This window comes from Ipomoea nil, unplaced genomic scaffold, assembly GCF_001879475.1.
Source record: "Ipomoea nil cultivar Tokyo-kokei standard unplaced genomic scaffold, Asagao_1.1 scaffold0188, whole genome shotgun sequence".
NCBI lineage: Eukaryota > Viridiplantae > Streptophyta > Magnoliopsida > Solanales > Convolvulaceae > Ipomoea > Ipomoea nil.
This window is the reverse complement of record NW_017616616.1, coordinates 3,663,592-3,687,858: the sequence shown is the minus strand read 5'-3', so window position 1 is coordinate 3,687,858 and position 24,267 is coordinate 3,663,592. Positions and strand designations below refer to the sequence as shown.

Genomic DNA, 24,267 nt, shown 5'->3' with positions numbered 1-24,267 from the left:
GATCACTTTCTTGGTGAGTTTTGAGGGTGGATTAATATTCATGAATTTCCGGGATGAAGTGGAGTATTGACCGACAAATGGTCAGTTAATTACCTCATGAGTCAGTCACAGTCCGACACGCACGAGCGACAGGAGTTGTGGCCTTGTTGGGTTTAATTTGTATGCAAGTGAAGTGTGTGTAAAGTTGCCTCGAAAAGGAACTACTTCACACTACACCACGTGTACTCCACACCCAACCATAATACCATAGCTTCATCTCTCTCCCTCCCCTCTTTCAATTCCTTGCCCACTCCTATCCTAATCACAACTCAACTGATCAATTAATTAATTTTAAAACAATTATCGACTAATCAAGAACCTTGTAGTCCAATCGTACCAAGTCCCTTCCTTATAAGGGAGGTTGTGAGATCGAGATACTGCATAGTATGATTCTTACCTCTTATGTGTGGGTTACGTTTTGTTAACTATTACAATGGACCGTAGTTTACTCGTGTATGACTAGTGATTACAAATTTTCCTATTTCACAAAAGAATCGAAAACATGTAACCCATGATTATATTTCATGATTTATCTCTTTGATCAAACCCCCTAAAATGTATTCAAAGGTTTGTTAGCTAGCACGTCTGATAGAAACTTTTGGATATCTAATGCTCATTTCTTAACTTCTATCAATTAACTAAGTGCAGTGACAACCTTAAAATTAAAGCGGAATTTTTTAAAAACTTTATTTTAGTTTATCTTTATTATGCCAACCTTGCATCATTAAAAATCCTAAAAATAGCAAAAAATTAAATGACATGACACCATGACTTTCCTTCCAAGAACCAGATGCATTTGAATTCAACCCAAAGCCAGCATTTACTAAACCCCATACCTCTCTGCATTCATCTCTCCATCACCCCAACCCACCCCTTATCTCGCATTACATGTCTCCCTGCACCCTCCATCTAACCCTTAGCTTCCATCACTCTCATATTTTTACTAGCAAATTTTATGTCATCATATATATATACTATATATATATAGTCCAACATTCATACAATACTATTTTTAGCAACTTATCTTCAAATTTTCTTTCATTTTATGGTACCTATACATACATCATTATGATATCCAAGAAAGCCACATCCTTATCTACAAATGTTACTATATATTACATATACTAAGTTTAGTTTATATATTATTGGGGGCAAATCCAGACAATTGAGTTAGCAAGCACAACGTTTCAAATTTGACTCTTCATGAAAATTGTTTACGGTTAACTTATGATTGTGGACTTTTTTGAAAATCAAAGTTTGGATATATATAAACCTAGAGTACTAGATAGGTAGCTACACATACATACATGGAGTGCATCATTATATTATTGTGTGCTCTTTCTTAAAAAGGATGTGTTCTAAGGTTTATGTAATCATTTGGTTGTAGAACAAAAGACTGCACAAATATTCACACCCCACAATAGTTAATTAATAGAAAAGGAAACATATTTCATGAAACCCTCTAAATTAAAGTGCAAACTCCATCTATATACTGTCATGAAGTTTAAAAACATGAAAGTTTATACATTCATATTGAAAACCCTAGTTTTTTGACCATTTTAAGTGGCCGGAAATTCGAGTAATTCTTGATAACTAACCGGAGATGTAGAGCTAGCAGTGATAAATTACTAATTAACAAACATAGATTGACAGTTTGACACCAGCACAAACTCTAGGAATGTACCAAGATTGATTAATGAAAAGAAAAGTTGAGCTCAGATCAAACCCAGGATTAATAAGCTAATTAACAAACTCAAGAAAATGGGGGGAAAAGGAAATAAATGACATAAATTACTCCATATAAAAACTGTCCATTTTTTTGGGTGACCAGAGAAATCTGCAATCGAGATAAATCCCGTCTTGTGACTCTAACCAGCGTCACAAGAAGATAGACCAGTCTGGATTGCACATATCTGTAAACTGTCCGTTTTTTGGGTGACTAGAGAAATCTGCAACCAGTATCTGGGTAAATTATGTCATAACGGGACGATATAGACCAGTCTAGATTGCACATAACTGACTGATTCAAACTGTCTGTTTTTGTTTTCAATAAGGTGGTCGAGGAGTACCCCAGAAAGCTTCTGCCGGCAACTGACATGAATTTATGAGGTTCGGAGGCAAACCTTGGAGACCCGTGGCGTCGGAGGAGACCATGATCTGCGGCGGCGATTGTTGTTGGCTGCTCACAATTCCGGCGCCGCCTAACGGTTCGGTTCCCGGGGGTTGGACTGGGGATTCGTCGTCTTCTATGGGGAGCCTCTCGTACGCTGCATTTCCGAAAGATGCGGCCATGATCATGACGGGACCGGAGGCCATTAAGGGACCCACGACGCTGCCGCCAACCACTTGGCCTTGCCCTCCGGCGAGGTATATGGTGAGGCCGGAGGCGGCGGGGGGAGCCGGCGGGGGCAAATAGGAGCCGGAGAGGGAAAGAATTTCGAATCTTCCGTGGAGAGTGACGACGGCGCCGGGAGAGGCCGGTTGACGGAGAGTGACGTTGGCGACGGTGCCGCTGCCGCTGAGAATGCAGACGCCGCGCTGGCGGCGGGTGGCGAAGCTGGAAATGCTCTCCTGAATATCGCAGCCGTTGGATATTTCCATGACGTGGGATCGGAGGGCGTTGGCGCTGTCACGTGTAATGATGATCGGCGGCTTCGGCTTGTTCTTCGAGCCGGCTGGCCTTCCTCTCGGCTTCCTCCCCGAATGATCTCCCCCGGAATCTCCGGTACCGGAGGACAACCCCAAACCTTGTTTACCATCCACCGGCGAAGTATTATTATTATTATTATTATTAGTCGTTGACGTCACCGTAACATCATCACGATCTGCACCTTTTATCTGCTCCTCGCCGTCAGATTTAGGCAGCTGCTGCTGCTGCGGCGGCGGCGGCGGCGGTTGTTGGTGGTGGTGGTGGTGGAGGAACTGATTCAACTGAACATCTCTGCTACTGTAAAACGGCGGCGGCAAAGGGCGGCCATGATGGGCAGTGAGCGGATCCATATATCTCCGGCTGGAAATTAAATTAAATTACACTGAGCTCCCAACCAGGTCGCCGGAAAATCAAGAATTGGGGTTTTTAGCTTGTGGGTGGGTTGTTTTTCTTGGGAATGAAACGCTTCTAACCTTAACCAGAAAGGATGATCAGCCGAAAGGGGTGAATTATTGTTGGTGAGGGTTAGGGTTAGGCTAAGTCAAACACAGATCCTATCATCTTTCGCTCATGAATTCATTCCTTCACTCATAGATAGAGAGAGAGAGATACATACACACATGCATACATTCATTCATTCATTCTGCAGGTTCTTGAAGCAGGTGCAGATGAGAGAGAGAGAGAGAGAGAGAGAGAGAGAGAGAGAGAGAGAGATGTATGGATGATGGGATGGTGTTAAGGATTTGAGTCTTTTTGGTTTGGTAAGACAGCGTGCGCATGGGCGGTCGAAACATGGTCCCCACACCCTTCTTTCTCTCTCCTTTGTCTCTCCCTCCCAAAAACCCTGCAACCCAGCCATAATTTCTGTGTTTTACACTCAACTTATATGAAATCAATGCATCATTCTTGTACCAAATGTCACGAGTTTATTATAGCGATGAAGTCAGGATAAAAATTCAGTGGTGTCAATATACTAAATTTAATATAATATAAGTTATGTTTATATATAAATGTCTTCATTTTATAATTGTCCACTATGTGTTTTCATACTTTAAAAACGTTGTATAATTTTTTCTTTACCAACAATCGTTCATAAATTTATCTCTCATATGATTGTGTAGTCTATTCTTCACTATCTTCATTGCTAAAAAACACTTTCAACATTTGTCGTCGTCACTGATAATATCAAAGCTAATTTACAAGTAAATAAACTAATGGATATATATACACTAATTTCTGTCTCCACTAATTTTTCAGCATGAGAACCCAACCTCTTGAATATTAGAAAATGCATAGTTAGAGTAGGTGCACATCAAGGATATAAGTCTCAAGTTGACTATCGAGTGTCAAAATATCGACGCCCGGGTGAAAATTCAAAAAGGATAAAATTGACTCTATTATTTATATCAAAAAATATGTATATAAGCGATAAACAACCAAATTTGAGTGGGTCAATTGACTCCACTAATTAACATATAGCTACGTCACTGCACGAGTTTGATTCTTATCAACATCTTCTCAGTTGAACTCATAAGACCTAGTCTTCTTAATATTGTTTATTTCTTTTCTATAATTTGCAAACTATTATATAATAAAGTGATTTTAATGCACACAAGATAATGAGTATTACAGCCTTTTGTGTTTAGTAAAAATTTTAATATATATGAATTTTGTATATGGTACCATGTAAATATAATTCCCACACTAAAAAAGGATAGGTTTTTATTTTTCATACTATAATGCTATCTTTATTGTGAGATGAGATTAATATAATTGAGCCCTATTTTAGGAAAGTTCCAAAGGTTATTGTATACACATGCATTTTTTTTTATTGAACTATAATAAGAAATGAAACTTACTCGTTTTGGATTTGATAGGCACCATAGCTAGAAATTAATCAACCTGATTTTATGCAAATAGAAATAATTAATGACTATTAATTAAACTGAACACATCAAGTGAAACGAAATAAGTATTTATTATCTTATACATTTTTTTTCACTATCTCATAAATTCTCAAGAACTAATAAGTGTTTGTTACCTTATAGTAAAAACAATTAAAAAATGTCACAAGTTTGAGTCTCACCAGCGGCAGTGTGGGAGCAATCTCTCAAAGTGAGGGGGCTCCTTGTGCGCAGTGAGCACCGGTCTAGCCTCTGTGGTTCATGTTCAGTTGAGTCACCATGATTTACATCCTCCCAAATGCTCTGTTGGGCCGGGGTGTGGGAGGCCCTTAGGGGTGGGGTTCAACCTTTGGAAGAATTAAAGAATGTCACAAGTTTGATTCTTGATAATATATTTTTGGTCGAGTTTTCGTTGTATAAAATCTTTTTAGAACGATGATTTATTTTCTTTACATAATCTGCTGATTATTAGATATAAGTGATATTTAATACACACTTTAGATAATGATAACGAATTTTTATGATTATCGAAAGCAATTAAAGGAAGAAGACAAAAGAGATAGAGTTGGCTGCGGCCGCATGCAGATAGCTTAGCTAGAAAGTTGAGCTCCCGCATTTCGCGTAGCATCCTCATAAAGGAGTGCCATAACCACCACGGAGAATCACTCCATTCCACCACTATAATATGCTCTTTTTTTAATCCTATATTTTTTATATCAAGAATTTTTACCAGTCCGACTAATTCCCGTTTGCTCCGGAAAATCATAAAAGCTAGTCTAGGAGGAGTCGAACCTAGATTATATCTCGAAATTCTCCTCCACAAAGAGAACTCATTTGACACTTAAGCTACCACCCCAAATTGCTTGAAGCTGGATTTGAACTAATGAAATTTGGTGCTTTTGCTTTAAAAAAAAAAAATATTGTAATTAGCGTCACGTTTTGAATTCACACTAGTAACATGATACTGGTCTTAGACCTTTCAAACCTTCGTCCAACATCATTAAGTAATTAAAGTGATGAATTTATTTTCCTACCAAAATTACTACATACCTTGACTATCTGTCAATTACTCAATTAATTGACTCCGATCCCATTACAAGTTAATAAGAAATTTGCATAAAAATTAAATATATGAAAAGGTATTTAATATAATGATATGTACTGTTAGCGGCTTTATAAAATTAATTAAAGGGTGTAACATTATTCTAAAGAGATATGGAGTAACAAAGGTATATATATCGTTCTTCTTATCACATATGCTACATTTTCTTAGAAGTTGATAAGACTATGGACCTAAATAACATTCTTGTTCCTTTATAATTTATTCAAGGATTGGTATAGATTAATGTTTCAATGCATTGCACATAATCATTAATTCATCATTTAAAAAATTGTATACATTGAGTACATCTGCTCTTGTGTAATAACTTATATCACATAAAAAAATCGCACTAAAAAATTTACTCATTAAAAGAATGTTGGTAAAAATTCAATATGACTTTTTAGTACAAGAATTATGTTTCACTCGTTTAGTTACCTGACCTCTTTTGAGACTTAATTTTTTAAATTTTTTTGTGGATTAATTAAGATGAGTGAAGAATTTCTTGATAGAATATAATGGTAATTTCCCACGAGACACGCTCTGAATTAACGTTAACCTATTGTTTGGACTGTCGATCTGATCCTTTCCACCACCCCACATGCAATCCCATCCTATATTATACTAATTTTCATAATATAATCCATTTACTCTTCTTTGGATAATTGGTGCATTTTTCAAGATTAACATATCATCAACTCAACTAAAACGTTAAATTATTCATAAAATGGTATATTTATCTTTTAATATTTATTCTTACCATATATGTATAATCACTTGTATTTAGACAAAAAACTATTTATATACTTAGTTCAAACTCATGTGTATGTAACAATACTCTTGAAATAATTGTCTTTGAATGAGATCTGATCAATATTGACCGGATTAAATTAGGCTTACTTTAGGTAGGGAAATAATGAAAAAAAATGATATATATACTCATAGTGATTAAAACTCTCATCATGTGTCATTCTTTCCAAAAGGTTGAATCCTCTCATCATGTGTCATGATTCAACTGATAGAAGTAAAAAGATTTGTAGCTAACTCTTTTTTGGACGAATCAACACCTGTCACATAAGTAAAAACTAAAAAATAAAGTAGAAATCAGTTACGTGTAGTATTACTCAAAAGCATTATAGTATGTATATTCCTAAATTCCACTCTCTCACTTTGTTAGACGGAGGTCAGTGAAGGACCAGTCTAGCATCATGTGGTTATAAGATTGTTAGGTGGAGGCTTGAAGGTCAAGTCCAACACATTGCCTCTTGAAAATGTGATAGTATAAGAAAATAAAATTACACCTCCACTATATATGATCTTGAGCTATAACTTTTGACATAGTGGTAAGCGTGTAATCCTAACAAGTGATTTGTCACAGGTTAGAGTTAAGGCAGACAGGTGCTCAGAGGAACTCTTAACACACTACTTTTACTCCATAATGTTGCAAACAAAGATATAAATTACTTTTACCATGTGAGTTCCTATAAAAGTGTTCCCGTCAAGAATTATAGAAGCCTTGGTATAAAAAATTTAGAAGTGAGTAAAAAATGGGAATCTACATTGTATTTTCCTAGTGAAAATAATGTAACCAAAATTAAAGTAAATGAAAATAAAAGAGGATTGAGAGTGAAAGATGATGTGAGGAAGGCAGAAGAGGGTGCAGCAGTGTGGTATGAAACCAGAGAGAATGGGCAAATGCATATGATATGATATATATGTATATGTACACTGCATTGGGAAGTTGCGCTGACACCTGACACCTTCCAACACCCACCTTAACACAACCTCATCTCAGCTTTCACCAAATTCCCCCACTCCATTATTATCTCCAACCTCTAAAAACTTCTAATCAACCCACACTTGAAAGCCCCAGTTTAATATTTTACTCTCAAAATATGATGTTGATTCTTATACAAATATTTTAAAAAATTATATATATGTTTTTACTACTAGCTATAATTTTTAACGTTGTTATGTTGTAAGAATTTTTTGCAAATTCTAAAATACGAATTAGTACACTCTGTAAATTTATATCACATATGATTAAAAATGTATGTCTAATTACATTGTATCAAGTACAATAGAAACAGCCAATCATATTATATTCTCTGAGGGAAGGTCACATGATTGAATCCTGATGGGTATTGACTCTTTAGGTTGCAACAAATAGAAAAAGTATTGACAGCGTCGAAAAATAATCATCATATCACATAACATTATTAAAGTCTTAATTACAAAAATATAGGTTTAGAGATGAACCCTAAGATTGACTCCAAAATGACACTTATATTTATATGACGCATGCATGAAAATAAATGGAAATCAAAGACTCAATCTATCCTAAGCCGTACGTAGAGGAAAGTTAAAGTGTCAACTTCTTTATCAGAATTGAAGAAGAAATAGGAAAGAAATTTGTGAGAAATATACAACAAATAATTAATTAATTTATTAATTTGTATTTTATTTTTGAATTGGTCAACGGTTCTCTCCCACCATCTTTCTTGCCTGGGAACTGAAATTAATGCAATATATATCCACACCCGTACACATATATAAATATGCGTGTATATTGATCAAATCCACTCTGAATAACACTAAATATTTCCCAGGAAATTAATGCCTTTTCCCATATTTTTAATTTCCTTCAACTCTGAGAAGGGGTGTGGCCTGTGGGTGTGGTTTGATGTTCTTCCGTCCTTTTTGAGCTTTTCGCTTTCTTAATATATTTAATTTTTTTTGCCTCCAAAAAAATATATTCCATACAATAAATATTCCGAAAATAAGTTGAGAAGCTTTGTTTTGCTAACCGTTAGAAGATGCATAACTTAATTCTTACCAATGATTAATAAAAATGGAGATATATATTTAGGATAGGAACAATTAATTAGGGATCCTCATGTTTGAGTTCAATCTTATACAATAAAATATTCCAATTCAATACACCTTAAAATGAGAATTTTAACCAAAATATAATATTTGAGTAAAACTTATTCATTCAAAATTTTTAACCCTAATAATTTCCTAACCTATTAGATTTTAAATCTAATTAAAATTGTGTGTGTATATATATATATATATATATATATATATATATATATATATATATATATGTAGAAGTAGCAACTAGCAAATCAAGTCAAGAAGCATGCACCATGTCATGTGTTGAATCTTGTGATGAACATTGATCAAAAACAAAAGTGGGGTCTTCAAGGCTGGCATAGTCTTGTTCCTTTAGAAGCAAGAAAAATATTTATTACTCTCAAAATATAACTCAACTAGTTAATTAATTTACATAAATTGTTAATAATTTTGTTTTCTTAACCGTCACAAACACATCTTACGATTGAACTCATCTATTAAATAAAATTTCAAGATACAAAAACAAGTGAAAGCTAAGCTCTCACAATTAGAGTTCAATGATTTTAAATTAGAAAAATGTATTTGTTTATTGATAATTGTTTTTTAAAATGAGTAAGAAAAGAAGAAAAAGAACCTTGGGAAAAATGTTGCATCTTTGGGCCAGCACAACACAAGAATATAATCTTATAATAGTAGTTGTTAGGTTAATGCTTATCTTAATCAACCCCCACTTTGTTATTAAACTAATAAACCCATTACCTTCTCCCAATAAACAATTGATTTAGCAAGCTAATCTTGTGCAAGATTTCAACATGGACCACTCACAAACATCGAAAGAACATCTAACTTTCATGTGATCACCACCTTATTCTTCACTCTCCCTTTCAAATCTTTCACATAGTGTTTGCATGTTCTCTCTTTCTTCCCATTAAAAATAGATATAATCATGTTTGCAAAGGCTTGGAGAGTTAAGTCCAATATATTCTACTATCAAAATGTGTCACTGACTGTTATGCAAGTATAAAAAAATAAAGTTACACATTCACTATGTAATGATAAGCGTTTGATCTTGACAATTGGTATCATAGTATGTCACTAGTTCAGAGATGGAGCATCCTGCCATCAAAACGTGATGCTAACTACTATGCAAGTATAAGAAAATAAAATTATGTCATAACTTTACAAATACTATAATACCGATAATATTTATGTGATGAAGTTCCCATTTAGATCCCTTATCTAAGTAAAAAGTCATTAATTACGCACAATTAAGTTTGTTTGGGTTGGTGTCATAAGTTTGGACTATTCGTGTATACATACACATATATGTACATATACATGTATGTATAGATTTGAAGTTGATGAAGAGTGAATTAAGTAATGCAAATTGCAAAATTAATGGAATATTTTAGAGGCTAAATAGCCGACCAAGTTAAGGTTACCACGTGATTGATGATGTTGATGGTTTTGGATTTGCCCTAATAAGTCGTATATATGCCCATCCTCATGCTTCTTCAAGGGTTGATGATTAAGTTCTAAGTCCATATGTACATTGTTTTAGTAATAATTTTGTTATAACGTTATGTCAACGGTTTTTTTTCCCATCACATCAAACTGATTAACATTGTTCTTGGTTTTATGCATAAACCCTACCTAGATACCCTATTTTAATTCCTCCTATCATCATGACTTTAATTTTGCTATGATGTTGAGTGGAGGGTTAGAGGGTTGGATCAATATCTTAGTATCTACACGTAACGCTAATTGTTACGCTATATAAAAGTAAGAAAATAAAATTGCACATACACTACTGTCTATACTTTTAGGCGTAGTGGTATCTAATATAACCCTGACACAAGGGCTCAATATGCCTTCAATTATATTTAAATGTCAAAAGTTATAGCTAGTACAGTAGTGAATTGACAACTTAATTTTCTTACACTTATATAATAGTTAGTGCTATATTTTGATAAAAAAAAAAAAAAAATACTGAATTTGACCCTCTATGTCCACAACGATGTTATAAACATTAATAAAATATTATAATTTTTAATTAATTATTTTTAAAATTTGTATATATAAAAAATTATTAATACTCCCGGTTAGAATTACTTCCTCTGTTCCATTTTACTTGTCTACTATTTATTAATCGAATCAACCATTTCTTCTTTATTTATTTTCTTTAGTATTTTGTAATTATTTTTAAATTTATTTATTTGTGTGTTTATTTTATTTATGATTATAAGTCTCTATCATCTCTCCATCGGAGCTTCTTATTTTTATGCAAAAATGCCCGGTTTGAACTTTGAAACCCTGTTTCAATGTCATCAAATCTCAAGATTATATTAATTTTTTGATTAATAAAATTAATTAAAAAATGATTATTGATATATGTGTATATATCCAATGTACAGCAATCATTATAAGAGCTTTGCGTCGTGACACAACTAATTAGTTCACACAAACACTTTGGACAAACAATAAATTTAATTAAAAATTCCGAAGCAATAATTGCTCACTTTGCACTGATAAAAAGGAGTATGTACTTATAAATTTTTTTATAATATAAGAGCTGAAAAATATGCTTCGGGCATGTTATTTTTGTATTCCCAACATCTATAGTTAATAGCGAATACATAATTTTATTGTATTATACACGGAGTCGTCAATATCACATTTTGATGAATAGATGTTAGACTTATCAGTTATTACTTTAAACTTATACCCAGCTTTTTTGATGTTAGACTTAACCTTCCAAGTCTCTGCCCGAACACATACTACGAATGACTAGAGGAATATTATCTCATAAATATGCTTATCAAAGACTAATTTACAAACTAATATATAATAATTATGTTGATAAGAGTAGAGCTTTTGTAAGTAAGCATGGATGTCAAAGCTTGATAGTTGAGTTCTTTAATTAAATACAATTTTAGCAACCATAAAGTCATTGAATTAAAGTAATAAATGTACATTTCATTAATAATAAGGCAAGTTGAAGGACGAACAACATGATTGCAAAGAACATGACATTGCTATATTATTAATTAATTTTAATTCGCATCATGGTTACTCTCCATAAAAAAGGTCGGCATATTGACATAACCAATCAAGGGTCGGCATAATTTGTTGAATAGAAATACTATAATTTTTTTTTTAATGCTACTTACTCTATTACAATAAAAAAAAAAATAATTTCAGTTGGAATATATATATATATATATATATATATATATATATATATATATATAGAAATCAAAGAAAACAGATACAATTAGGTACTCAGGTCAATTGTAACATATATTGGCGGGTAATGTGATAGTTAGCTAGTCATGGCAAAAGATTTGGCCAATCCATCGGGTGGTGTTACGTTTGAAGTCCTAGTTAACTAGGTTTTCGAACACAATAGGGTTCAAGGTAGACTATAGTCCTAAACAACGTATAAATTGTGTATTTTTATTTTTTTTAGTATTAGAATTGTAAATTTATAGAATATAAATTGTGTTTATAAATCAAAACATATAACAACTATAGAAGTGAATTTGTGAATACAATACATGGGCATCAAATCTTAATATGTTAATATTCTCTGAGTACAGTATTTAAAAGGAGCTTGTGAATACAAAACAAGGTAATGAATTACATACATGTTAATATTGTGTGTTCGTAGTAATAAATTGTGAATTTTTAAAAGGTAAATTGTAAACATTTAGTATATATGTAAATTGTGAACATCTGGACTCGGGTTCACCTTGGGTCCAAAGAATAATTTGCGGGTGTAAAATGTTTAGCATTCAATTTGGGTTATCACGCAAGTAAACTTGTTGTATAATGACTCAAACTTAAGATTCCCTCACTGCTTTTACCATAGAGATTAGTGAGGAGATAAATTGCTGGATATGTCTAAACTGGCCTACAGATTATTACATACGCCTTACAACCGCTAACAAAACAAAGTAAATATTATTAACTTATTTTGAATTGGTTGACCAATTAAGGGCAAGATACTCATTATTATGTATTTATTGTTTTGTAAGTAATTTTTAGTGTAATTATCGTTTTCAATAAAAAGAAAGAAATCAAACAAAAAAGGCTAATGAATAAACAACTCCTTCACTATAAGTAAATTAATTAGCAATAATAATTAAAGTACATAGTTGATAACAAGTAGCTTAATCTACTTAAGATTGTACATAAATGATAAAATACATGCATACATCTATATTTTTTTAGTCCGTACGAGTTCGAAGATAAAATAGAAGGGATAAATATAGTTTGAAAGAAACCTATAAAAGGTAAAGAGAGACAAGAATGAGAACATGTTTTGACATGCCGTGCTTAATAATAACCTACCTAAAAATTTTATAAGATTAACACTAACTATGATTATAATATCTTAATTAATTACTACATACAACTCTAAGATTCTCATGCATATATACACTATTCTTTACATTATATTTTTTTTAGGGGCTCTTTATACATTATATATAAAGACAATTAGTGCTTAATACAATTCTGGATTTTCGTCAGCGACGAGACCATGATTGCTGGAGATTTTGACAGTCATGATTTTAAAAAAATTAATCATTGGTGATTAAAAATCTAAGAACATTTTAAAAAATTTAACCATTCAAAATTTTTAAGATCTTTATTGACGATCGTCCGGTCGGTATTATCAACAACTTTCTATTGGTGCTCGAAGATAACCGATGGAAATATTTTTAGATTATCAGAATGGTAAAAAAACTTGATTTCTAATTGCAGACTCTATATTATAAAATATAAATTGCCTTTTGAGTTTTTGGTAGCTTAGTAAAAACTCCAACTTTTTCGGTAAATATGATAAGTTGCATAGGTTGCATAGGTAAATAGGTAAATATGATAAGTTGTAACTAATCAAACTCCTCAAAATAATTGGAAAAGAATAGGGAACAAAATCTTGCATGTAATCTAGCTAGCTAGCTAGGGATATTAGGAATTAATAATAAATTAACCTCATAAGTATTATATCACCATAATCTTTTGCTGCAATCCAAGATTTCATATGGTAGAAGAACATACATGATAAGAATAAGATTCCAAGTTGGTCGAACAATTAATTTAGTAATTATAAAATTTTAAGTTCGACTTCTTGTGAGAGTTATTTATTAATTTTTCTTGTTTGGGTCGGTTGACTATGGATCGAACGACTGATTTATCTCCATATAGTTCTTTGTCGATTAGAGTCACAAAACAGATTTTACCCAGAACACACATTTATGTAGGGTTTTTTCGTAAATCAAAGATAAGAATAAGATTTGTTTTGCAATGCATGCCTTTTTAAAGATTGCATCACTTCAATGGGGGTGGGTGTTTACATTTTTAGTAAGTGGTAGTGTAAGTGTCTCTGGAGAAATTAATTAATGAGTATTTTATTTGCAAAACAAAGCTCAATCTTTGAAGATATTAAGCACTATATTAAAAGAAGAAAATCCCTGTTGGGATTAAGAAAAAACCACAAGAAAACAAACATGAAATCTTTCAAAAGAGTAGTCAATCTAGCACGAATCATTTTGTGGATTGTGATGCAGCATATTTAGGATGAAATCAAAATCTTAATTTGTATTAAAGATAGCTAGCATGGTGGCACTTTAAGCCCCAATCCATGCTATCCTTATAAAAAATTTTGCCCACTAAATTATCTCACGAGCCATGATCTCTTGGTTTGTTCTAGCTAGAGAGGAATCTGGTGGATCACAAAAGGTTGCTCTTTTGTACACTGGTATTACCAATTTACGGACATCCATAAACCAACTTGGTTGACGTGAGTAGCTATGCACTTTCAATCATTAAGAGAGGTCGAGAATTTAAACTCCCCTTGTATGAAAAAAACAATATAGCTAGAACTTTGCCTCTTAATTGGATCGGTCCGATGCGAAGAAAACCAATATAACTAGCACTTTACCTCTTAATTGGATCGGTCCAGTGGAAGGGGATTAGCCTGATGGTATTTAACTATATGTTTTAATGTATTAAAAACTGAAAATATTTAGATCATTGGATGGCGTCACCAACTGCAATCATAATAATAAAGCATGAGATTATCAAAACAGAGGGAAATAAAACCAAATGATGCCGAGAAACAGTCTGTCTCCATTAACAAGAAGTGCTACATTTCACCATGTATTGAAAGCTATAGTCACATCTACTGATTCTACAAAGCAGCTAAGACAAAGCTCACAAATTTAACTACACAATACCAGCTGCAAATCATGAGACACTGAAAAAACTATATATATTTCCAACAATACGGAGTAACGATTATTAGAAATTGATGATGATTGAAAATTGCTCAGAAACAATCAAAAATTTTCATGTATCTCAAAAGCCCGTGTAGGTCAGCTCAGCATGCCCTAAGCAAGACTGGACCAACCGACGAGCTCAACATGTCACTCAGGGCTGCCTGCACCTCATTTGACCCGTGTTCACAACTGATCAAACTTGAAAGTAATGGGAAGAAGCAAGGTAGGCTCTTCTCGAATGATGTGTCACCCAAACTACATATAGCATGTAGACTGCCGACAACGAGAGGTGCCCGTGCAGCCAACTCTCTACGTTTTCCAGAACCTAAAGGAATCAACCAATGAGCTTGTCCACCAACAGAAGACTGGGACGTTTGTCCAGATTGGGCAATTTCAATGTAGAACAGTAGGACCTCCCTGCACAGGTTGACAAGGTGAGACTCCACTCCAGACTCTTCAAAACTAGGAGGTCTATCAACTGTAAGATTCTGTAAAAATGTTAGGCAAATTTGATAAGACTCGTTCTCAAGGCGTAGCAATGGGGGGTCTTGCATTTGGATAATGGAACTGAGTTCTTGTAGCCTTGACCGCAGAGTGACATCAGTGTTTATCTTATGCACATGAAAAGCCACAGCATGCACAGCATCAAAGAGAATGATAACATTTTTGGCAGAAAGCTGCAATCTATACATGTTGTAGATCTCCATATATGCCTGACATTTTACAAAGTAAATCCAATACAGTAAGAAACTATCCTTATTGAAGTTTCAACAAAAACATAGCAAAAAAAAAATAAAATTGACGGGGTGAAAGAGAGGAGTTTCAGTCCCAGCCACATATGTCTAGCAGGCAATTGGAATTATATCAGTAGTATATCACTGCTTATTTCATCTAATTTTTTAAATTTATGTTTTGTTAGGTTGTTTAGTTCATCTGGTTGTTCTTTGTCTTCCCTGACCAGGGTCATCAAAATGATTTCGTGTAATGATATTATCATTCAGCACATATAATCTCTACTTGCTTCAAAGCAAAAGCAGCAAACTTGATCCATATGCTACTTCTAGAGGAATAAGAAAGTTACCTGAATTAATAAAAGCTGAACAGCTGCTCTACACTTGACATCAGAAATAGCATTGTATAGTCGATGCTGCCTCAGGTTTTCCATATCAACATCAGGTGCATCTGTCCCAGCAGATTCTCCAGTGTCCCTTCTATTCATATCTTCCTCAGTCAACATATTGTTACTTTCATCAAGAACAAATGAGAAATCAGGAAGTGTTGCATGAGCTGCTTCTTTAAGAGATGAGACTACTTCAAGCCACTTGTCTTCAGAAAAAAGATTCCCAGCATTGCTCATCAGACGGACAAAAGCAGCAATGCCTATCCCGGCCAGGCTCTGGTGTGGGCGTTTGATGAAATTCACCAATAACATCAGTACTTTCCGCAGAAGTGGATTGACTGTGCTGTAAAATTTAACAAAAAGGTCCACAACCAGTTGCAGAGCCAGAGTGCATGTCTCATAAAGCCATGCATCTTGATCAAGCTCACCCTCCTCACCATTAAGTTCATGCCCCGGTGGGTTGTCACCAGAAGGATCAATAGCATGTCGTACGTAATCAAAGATTGGAAATAGGACAGATTCAAAAACTCTTTCCCACAATGGTAGAGAGAAAAGATGACCATAATTGCGCAAGGTGTCAAAGAGCACTTGAAGAGCACTCTTTCTAATTTCAGGCCTTGGGTCAAAGCTAAGTTCAGACAATCCTGTGAGAGAGAACAAAATGTATGAACTTCAATGAATAATGAGTAGGTGATCAAAAATTTATAATGAAGTATCAACTATCAAGTACTGGCCAGTTCAAAACTTCTACATTTCACACCAGGATTTAAAAAATAAAATAAAATAAATACTGTACTGTCTTTACCAGCCAACAAAGGAAACCAGAAATAAAGATGATCATCCTTGTCTGTCAAATCCCCATTTTCATTCTTTTTATCTTTTCCCTTCAGTGGTGTTGGTGAGATTTTTCCAGAAATTTCTTTGTCCTTGTTCCTTGAGGAGCCAAGTTCTCCTTCGGCAAGTTTAGCCGCACAGAATCGTAGGAATGCAATGGCATTAAGACTAATGTCCTTGCTGAACCTACTGTTAGTGAATGCAATAAGACAATTAACACAATCTGTGAAAGTTGTGGTCTCAGTCTCAGTAATGTATGGGAAATAATCTCGCACAATCTTTTCTGTTATTTCAAAAGCCAGCAGCACAATGTTTTTATGCTCATCATAAGTAGCTGTAGTAAAGACCTGAGAACAATTAGATAATTACAAATAATTAGGAACAAAAGAGCAAAAATAAAAATATGCCAAGAACAGTATATTTACCAAGATGCTGCCGAAAATGAATCATATGAATACTAAAATCTGCATGATTTATTTCAGGAAGGTGGCAGAAATATGAAATGATTAGGAAGACTTCAATACCATGAACATGCTCTTCCATCCCGACTTCACATTGTTAACACGAGACAGAATCATCTGCGAAACACATCTGATTATTAATTCTCTGATTTCAACGGCATTGCTCTTACGCATAACAATCACAAATGGCTTCATAAATTCATTCTGAAAATTATAATTAGCCAGCTCCTCTCGTTCCAAGAATTTCATTGACAACTGGCGTAAGGAATCCATTGCAAATATGGCAATCGAAAGATTTTCAGAACAGCCAATGGTCACAAAGAAATCAGAGAGTACAAGCCAGATTTTTGACCAAACAAGCCTGATGCGATTCATGTTGTAGTGCCTGTTAAAGAGGAAAATTAAAAAATGTTTACCAACTCAGAAATCAATCAAATTAACCTATGAAAGAACATCAGCAATATAGATGGCAAATTATAGTGACATACGCTATCTCAACTATTTTTGTGAGGCTGAAAACCCTAGGATCTGATGTGGACCGCAATTCTTCCATAGAAACCTTACACAAAGCCTTAACAAAATCAACTATCGCCTCACTGTTCAATTTTTGACTCCTTATGAATATGTGGCTCATTTCCCCAACTTGTTCCAACATGTTTAAGTTGGTGACAAGATTGTTCATCTGTTCTGTTGTAAGCCCAGAAGCAGCACTGCCACTGACACCAGCACTATCATAAGATCCCCTTCTCAAAGCAGAAGCTGCATTTTGAATCCTCCCAGGTCCCTTCTTTTTCAAAACAGGAAGAATATTTGATTTGGCTTGTTTTGACTTGTCAAATTCATTCTGAGGAACTGCAAAGAAAGTCGCATCTGGAGGTGCACCCTCCCCTAAGAGATGCAAATGCTCAAACCGAGAAACACAGGTCAAGATGTGTTCCCAGGCCTCCTGTAAGTGATTTCCATCCTCATCCGCAATTGCTAGTATAGCCTATTAGACACACATAAGCAAACCCATTAGCTATTAAGTTTTACAACATTTGTTAATATGAATGAAATCCTACTTCATTAATTAAAACAATAAACTATATGTAATTATTAGACTTGATAAAGCATGGCCAGCATATATATATATATATAAAAGAAGCAAATGCAGACCTTGATGGCATCAATGTTTTTCTGTTTTATATCTGCAGGTGAGTGAAGAGAAGTGAATTTTGCGAGGGAAGTCACAAAAGCATCTCGATGAGTTTTCATGGACATAGCTGCAGTGACATGGATTGCACAACGAAAGCCTTCCAAACACTGAGATATTACAATTTCATCATCACTCTGATCAAGAGGAACACTGAAAGCAGCCAACATTGGAGCCCAGCACACTTCAATCATGAATCTGAGGATCACTACATCTGTTGCAGCATAATAAGCCGACCTACAAATTGCAAATGTGCAAATTAGAAATAAGGAACTTACAAAAAGAAAAAAAAAAAATGCACCAGTTCAAAACTATATCCTCTATCCTTAAATAAAGAAATTCCCACCCCTCCGAAGTGTATTTCACATCATTTATGACCATAATCCCATAAAATGGACTTAATTCATATTTTGAGGGAGATTAGGGAGAAACACCAAGCTAAGCTATAAAACTTGACAAAAAGGGGGATTACAATTCTCATGTAATCAGTTTAGTGCACAAAGCAGTGAATGGCAATCCAGAGTAGACCAACTCCCCTCATAGCAGTCAATGAAGAATAAGCCACAGATAATCTTACTCTGATTTTCGAGCTTTTTCTTTAAATTGCTCCTGCATTTGTCTAACAAGGTCATCACTGGTTTCCACATTTCCATCTCGCTTGCGAATCACAATGTTCAGGATGTTATCTAAGCCTAAGATTCTGTTGGAATTCACCGATTGTCTCTGTTGGGCAGCCAAATCATCTTCCTTCATTTTAATCTCATTTCTTGATATTCGCTCATACAAAGATCTCAAATACTCCTCTGACAAATCTTTTCCATCATCAATCCCACGATTGTTCCTTATGAAATCATCAGCTGACATCTGCATCATTTACATATTTAGAGTTCTACCTAGGCATAATTCAAATAAATTGAATATTCTTTTCCACATAACAAAATGAATGAATATACCTTGCTCTTGACCATAGGATTATGAGCATCAGTATTAAGCAGTATAACAGAGTAAGCTAGAACATAAGCCGTGTCTGCACTCGTAAAAACCTTTGGATTACATTTGCAATAACGCTCAGCAAACTTTTCCATAATGCGGTCTATCTTCTGTGCCTCACCCGGCAGCCTGAACCCCTGTAGGAAAGCCCTGATTGCCTCATCAAACTCCATACTTTGGAAGTCAAAGGACTCCACATAGGCATGCATTACTTTCAGAGGTAAGTCCTCCCTCTCCCCCAGATAATCACCAATCAAGGTCTTATTCAACCCAGATGCATTTTTAAGGAAAGTAGCTATCTCTTCAGCTGAGTCCCCCACTTTATTGGCTTTTATCAGGAATTCAATTCCTTTCTTTGGTTTACGATTAAAAAGAGATATGCCTTCCTGTCATGAATTTAAATTAGATTCCATAAGACCATCTCTGGCTATAGAGTTGGCAAATAATATTGCTATCATCTATTCAAAGGTTAATGAAATTTGTTCCCAACCTGAAGCTCAAGCTTGTAAGCACGACGCTGCTCAATTACTGCAGCATCAGAAACATCACTGGAGGCTTCAGAAAAAGAATCTGACCCTTCAGCAGCCTCGTCCACGCTTCCATTCACCATAGGAGGGCTACCAGGTTCAGAATCATTTTCAGCTGTCTCATATTTCTTAGCTGAATGAGGATCTGGTATTCGCAATTGCTTGTTCATCCAATCTCCCATAGACTTCAAGATGGCCACTAAACATTTCATAGCTTCCATCTTCATCATTGCTTCTTGTGGGGGCAACAATGTTGATGCAGAGCCAGGTGGGACACCCTGAGCAGTTTTAAGAAGTCCATTGACCATTCTGAAAGGATAAGTAGAATAATTAGGATGGTGCAAACATATAACTATGACCAGGATTTGGAATTAATATTAGTAATTACATTATGCAGAGGAGAGATGAGCATACCTCTCAAATATGTTTGAAGAATTGACATCACAGTCATAGTTAAGGAATATATCTACCAAAATTTGTGAGTCTACGCAAAGCTTCTCAAGAAACCGAAGTACTATCATTTTCTGATGAAAATTTGGTTGAGAAACATTTTCCAACACTCTAAGGACAATCATGGGGAAAAACACTCCAATTTCTGCCTTCAGTCCAGCTCTAAATCTTGAAACCAGACTCATAAAAATTGAGCAAGAAAGCTGGAAAACAATCATAAGGCTTGAAGCACTGTTCTTCAGTAGTGACAAACACAAATACTGCTTAATAGCACCTAAGAATCTGTAACACAAAGAGGAAGCAAAGTCAAGAGTATATTGTGATCTGATGCTCATAGCTATAGTGAAGCAGCAGATGAAGAATCCAAACATAAGGGAAAACACAATATAAGCCTGGCAAAAGAAGGGCCTCTCTGTACAGTTGCACTTAACAGGCCATGTAGCAAAAATGCAGGAGAGGTGAGTTTATGATATACTATCTTAAAAAATCATTCGATGAGAAGCAGATGAACTACACAACTTTTAAGGACGTTCCCACCCGACTTCAAAGACAACCATGGGTCCAATAAAAAGTAGTCAGAAATGACTGCTAACAAGGAGTTTTAGTAATTTATTATTGTCAACTATCAACAAAAACTTCATTGTCGCAATTAGTATCCTATTGATAGTGTTTATCTCCTTTCTCATGAGTATTTCTGTCTTATCAAAAACTGATGGCTTAATAAGAAGTCCTCAGTTACAAAATTTGCAGGCGACTCCGTTTCAAGCTAATTATACAATAAATGCTCAACAGTCAACAGGTTGATCCAAAGCATGCCTATAAGAATCAGTAAGGTGTTAATTCTAAAATCACTTTATTCTACACTAGCTGTTATTCCAAGTGTACCAGCTGAAATACTTGCAAATCAAGCATCCAACTAAATTTATTTAGATACACCACCAAAGCTAATTAAACTAAAATAGGAAGTGCTTATTTAAGGGCTATTTGTTATATGCACTCTTATTTTTCATCCGTTTTCCTTTATTTTGTTTATTTTCTTTAGGTGGTGTTGGGAAGGGGGATCAATGATGTTTGATATAGATGCTTATTTATGAACAATGGTGAGGAGGAAATAAGAAGCTTTCACTTTAGACCATGCTACTACTACTCATCACCACATTTAAAATATATATATATATATATATATATATATATATATATACACACACACACACAAACAAACAAAAACAAATAGCTAGATAAATAAACCAAGGAACAACCTTGTATTAGTTGAAGTGGTACTCCTACGTCTCCTCCTACAATGCACTTTATTTCTTCTTATTATTATTATTATATAACAATCGAAACATATTTAAAAAGAAAAAAGAGCACAAAGAAACAAATCGAAGGGCTTCACAAACTCACTCCAATATTTATGTGCTTCTTCCACTGTTTAACATATTCTTTGTTATGATATTCCAAGTTGTGCTCCATTAGGTAGCCTTTATTGCTTCTTTCAAAAGTATCGGAATTGACTCATTCCTTTACAGCACTTGGCATGCAAGAGTCAGCACTCTTAATGTGTAAGATGCAGAATGGTATTATGCACACAGCACATAGACAGTTGTGTGTAAGATTCAAAACAATTTTACTTAGATCTGATCATCTGAGTTTTGCCACCCCCCCCCCCCCCCCAACTTACATGCACAACATACACCAGATCAGCAAGGATACATGAGTTAAACAAACATAACCTAAGAATACATCTTTCACAAAGTTGAAAACTCAAAAAGAATCAAGGCAATAATTATAAGTTATGACAGTAATGATCAGTAACAAGGTTATATCACAAATCATAAGTTAACTGTCAGATCATACCTTTCACTTGTCCTGAAAACTGCACCTGCATTCTCCAATAATATTTTGAGCAATTCCAATGCCACAATCTTCCCCTTCATCAACTGTGGATCTGCCATTGCCTCCTTTGGTGGCGTCTTCATGGAGAGTTTACACAATGCTCTAAACACCAGGAACGCATCTCGTCTCAACTTATTCCCAATTTGAACTTCAAAATCTTCATCCCTCTCTCCCTCACCATCCACCAGCTCCTCTTTCCGCCCCTCCAAGGCTGTCTTATACATACTGATCTCCCAGTACTTGGCATCCAGCATATCCTTGTCTGTTGAGTCCAACAAATCAGCAGGGTTAGTCGACTCCACAGTGGAGGTAGTAGTTTCAAATGCACCATCATGAGCTCCACTAGTACTGGTTGAACCCGTAACCGGATTCAAAACTCCATCAATATCATACATAATTTTAGTAATAAATCCCTGAACAAACATTGTCATTGACGCATCCCCATCATTCTTCTCCAGAGGTTCCATCAACTCTGCCACCACAATAGGCTGCAGTGGTACAGTAGACGAATCTGCCTCCATTCTCCTGAACACAATTACCAGCATTTGGACCAGTGAGGCCTTGGCAGTAGTCTGATTCACCACATTTTTGCTTCCTAAGTATATATCATAGCAAGTTCGCACAACCTGCAATAGAGAATCCCCGTGGATTCGGAGCGAGACAGACGTGACAGCCGATAAAAGCGATTTTATAACGAGTAATTCCACCGATTCGTCGCCAAGATCATGGCATTTGCAAACAGACTCCACGAGTTTCGCTAGAAGCTTGGCATCCGGGCCGGCGGTAAGGTCCGCCTCTCCGCGGAGGTAGCCATGTGCGATGAGTTTCTGGACGGCGTCGAGAGCCGGCTCAACGATCTTGAGGTGACCGGAGGCAGTCGCGTTGATGAGCGGACTGAGGATGAGCTCGGAATCCGCGAAGGAGAGCTCGAGCAGGACGCCGGGGGGCGCGTCAGGATCGGATTGATTGGACGGGGAAGTAGGAGAGGCAGGGATAGGGGTGGAGGCAGTAAGGAATTCGATAACTGATTTGCACTCGTGAGCGAGCTTCGAGTGCTTGCGCCACGAGCCATTCTTAATGATCTTCTCAAGCGCAGGGATTACGACTTGGCCGAGCCGGGAATCGGCTTCCGGAGAAGCCATTCCCTATTCCTATTCCGACTACTCTACCGTATCTTACCTTGCACCACTAAGCCAGATCTGAGCTCCGAACGAAACCACCGCAAGGCGTCTCGTCGCGCGCAATGTAGTGGTAGCGAAGAAGGAAATTGCAGCGGCGGCGACGGCGACTGAGAGCGGCGGCGTAAGGGATCCGTGGCGGAGGTTAGCGGAGAAGAAGCAGAAATGAAACGAGTCTAGATCGCGATGGCGAATTGGATACAAGTCTAACCGCTATACGAAGTACGGTCAAAAGAAACAGACACTGGGGTGGGCTAGTATATCAGGCAAGGGTAGTGATGAATGAAGCATTGAAGCTTCCCAAATCAAGAAAATACAATTTTTTTTTTTCCTTATATTTTATTTTTCTAAAAATGTTTTTTAAATTACCCACAGATATGAAAAAAATAATTAAAATACGTGAATGAGAAAAAACAAATAATAGTAACAATTATCCCGTTCATTATAAATTGAACAAGTATTGAAATTTCTTTTAGTTAAATTCAACAATAAAATGGTCATTTTTTCCATCTCGATACAGTAACTTTACTAATATATATAAAAAATGATAGTTATGTCCGCACGATAATGGACACTAACATTATGCTCAAAGTAATTTACATCCTCTCAAATACTCTGTCGGACTGGAATGTAGAGGGCCTTTGGAGTTGAGGATTCAACATTTTAAAAGAAGAAAATGACAATTACGATTTTTGATAAATAAAACTATATAAAAAAAATATCGCTATCTCTTTTTATCTGAAATAATGGGCACAATAACTTTATAGCATGGTCTAAATTTTCA

At 35.3% G+C, this 24,267-nt stretch overlaps 2 protein-coding genes across 4 annotated transcripts; both read right to left on the bottom strand.

Moving 5' to 3' along the window:
- Positions 1-1,506: 1,506 nt before the first annotated feature.
- LOC109183872 (AT-hook motif nuclear-localized protein 22-like) lies at positions 1,507-3,502 on the bottom strand. Of its 3 annotated transcripts, none has more exons than XR_002054653.1 (2): positions 2,028-3,502; positions 1,507-1,932 (listed from the first exon to the last, which is right to left on the bottom strand). XR_002054653.1 is itself a non-coding variant. In XM_019333923.1 (2 exons), exon 1 carries the CDS (start codon positions 3,037-3,039, stop codon positions 2,086-2,088), a length of 954 nt encoding a protein of 317 aa, XP_019189468.1. In that variant the 5' UTR covers positions 3,040-3,502; the 3' UTR covers positions 1,507-1,933; positions 2,037-2,085. The 3 variants fall into 3 exon arrangements, 1 of the variants encoding a protein (XP_019189468.1); XR_002054656.1 differs by having other exon boundaries at positions 1,507-1,931; positions 2,031-3,502; XM_019333923.1 differs by having other exon boundaries at positions 1,507-1,933; positions 2,037-3,502.
- Positions 3,503-14,641: 11,139 nt separating this feature from the next.
- On the bottom strand, positions 14,642-23,748 carry LOC109183846 (brefeldin A-inhibited guanine nucleotide-exchange protein 2-like). Its single transcript, XM_019333905.1, has 11 exons — positions 22,267-23,748; positions 20,374-20,691; positions 19,923-20,268; positions 19,396-19,818; positions 19,020-19,306; positions 18,406-18,679; positions 17,739-18,238; positions 17,314-17,635; positions 16,761-17,136; positions 15,917-16,599; positions 14,642-15,548 (listed from the first exon to the last, which is right to left on the bottom strand). The coding sequence occupies exons 1-11, from the start codon at positions 23,445-23,447 to the stop codon at positions 14,937-14,939; spliced, it is 5,322 nt and encodes a 1,773-aa protein (XP_019189450.1). The 5' UTR covers positions 23,448-23,748; the 3' UTR covers positions 14,642-14,936.
- Positions 23,749-24,267: the final 519 nt, after the last annotated feature.

Bases quoted from the DNA above. Each gene is read 5' to 3' on its own strand.
- LOC109183846 (XM_019333905.1), bottom strand. From the start codon at position 23,447: ATGGCTTCTCCGGAAGCCGATTCCCGGCTCGGCCAAGTCGTAATCCCT. The intron at 17,636-17,738 runs GTATGTCACTAT...CCTCTTTAACAG, and splicing joins ACAAAAATAGTTGAGATAGC to GCACTACAACATGAATCGCA. The intron at 16,600-16,760 runs GTAAAGACAGTA...TCTCTCTCACAG, and splicing joins CTGGTTTCCTTTGTTGGCTG to GATTGTCTGAACTTAGCTTT.
- LOC109183872 (XM_019333923.1), bottom strand. From the start codon at position 3,039: ATGGATCCGCTCACTGCCCATCATGGCCGCCCTTTGCCGCCGCCGTTT.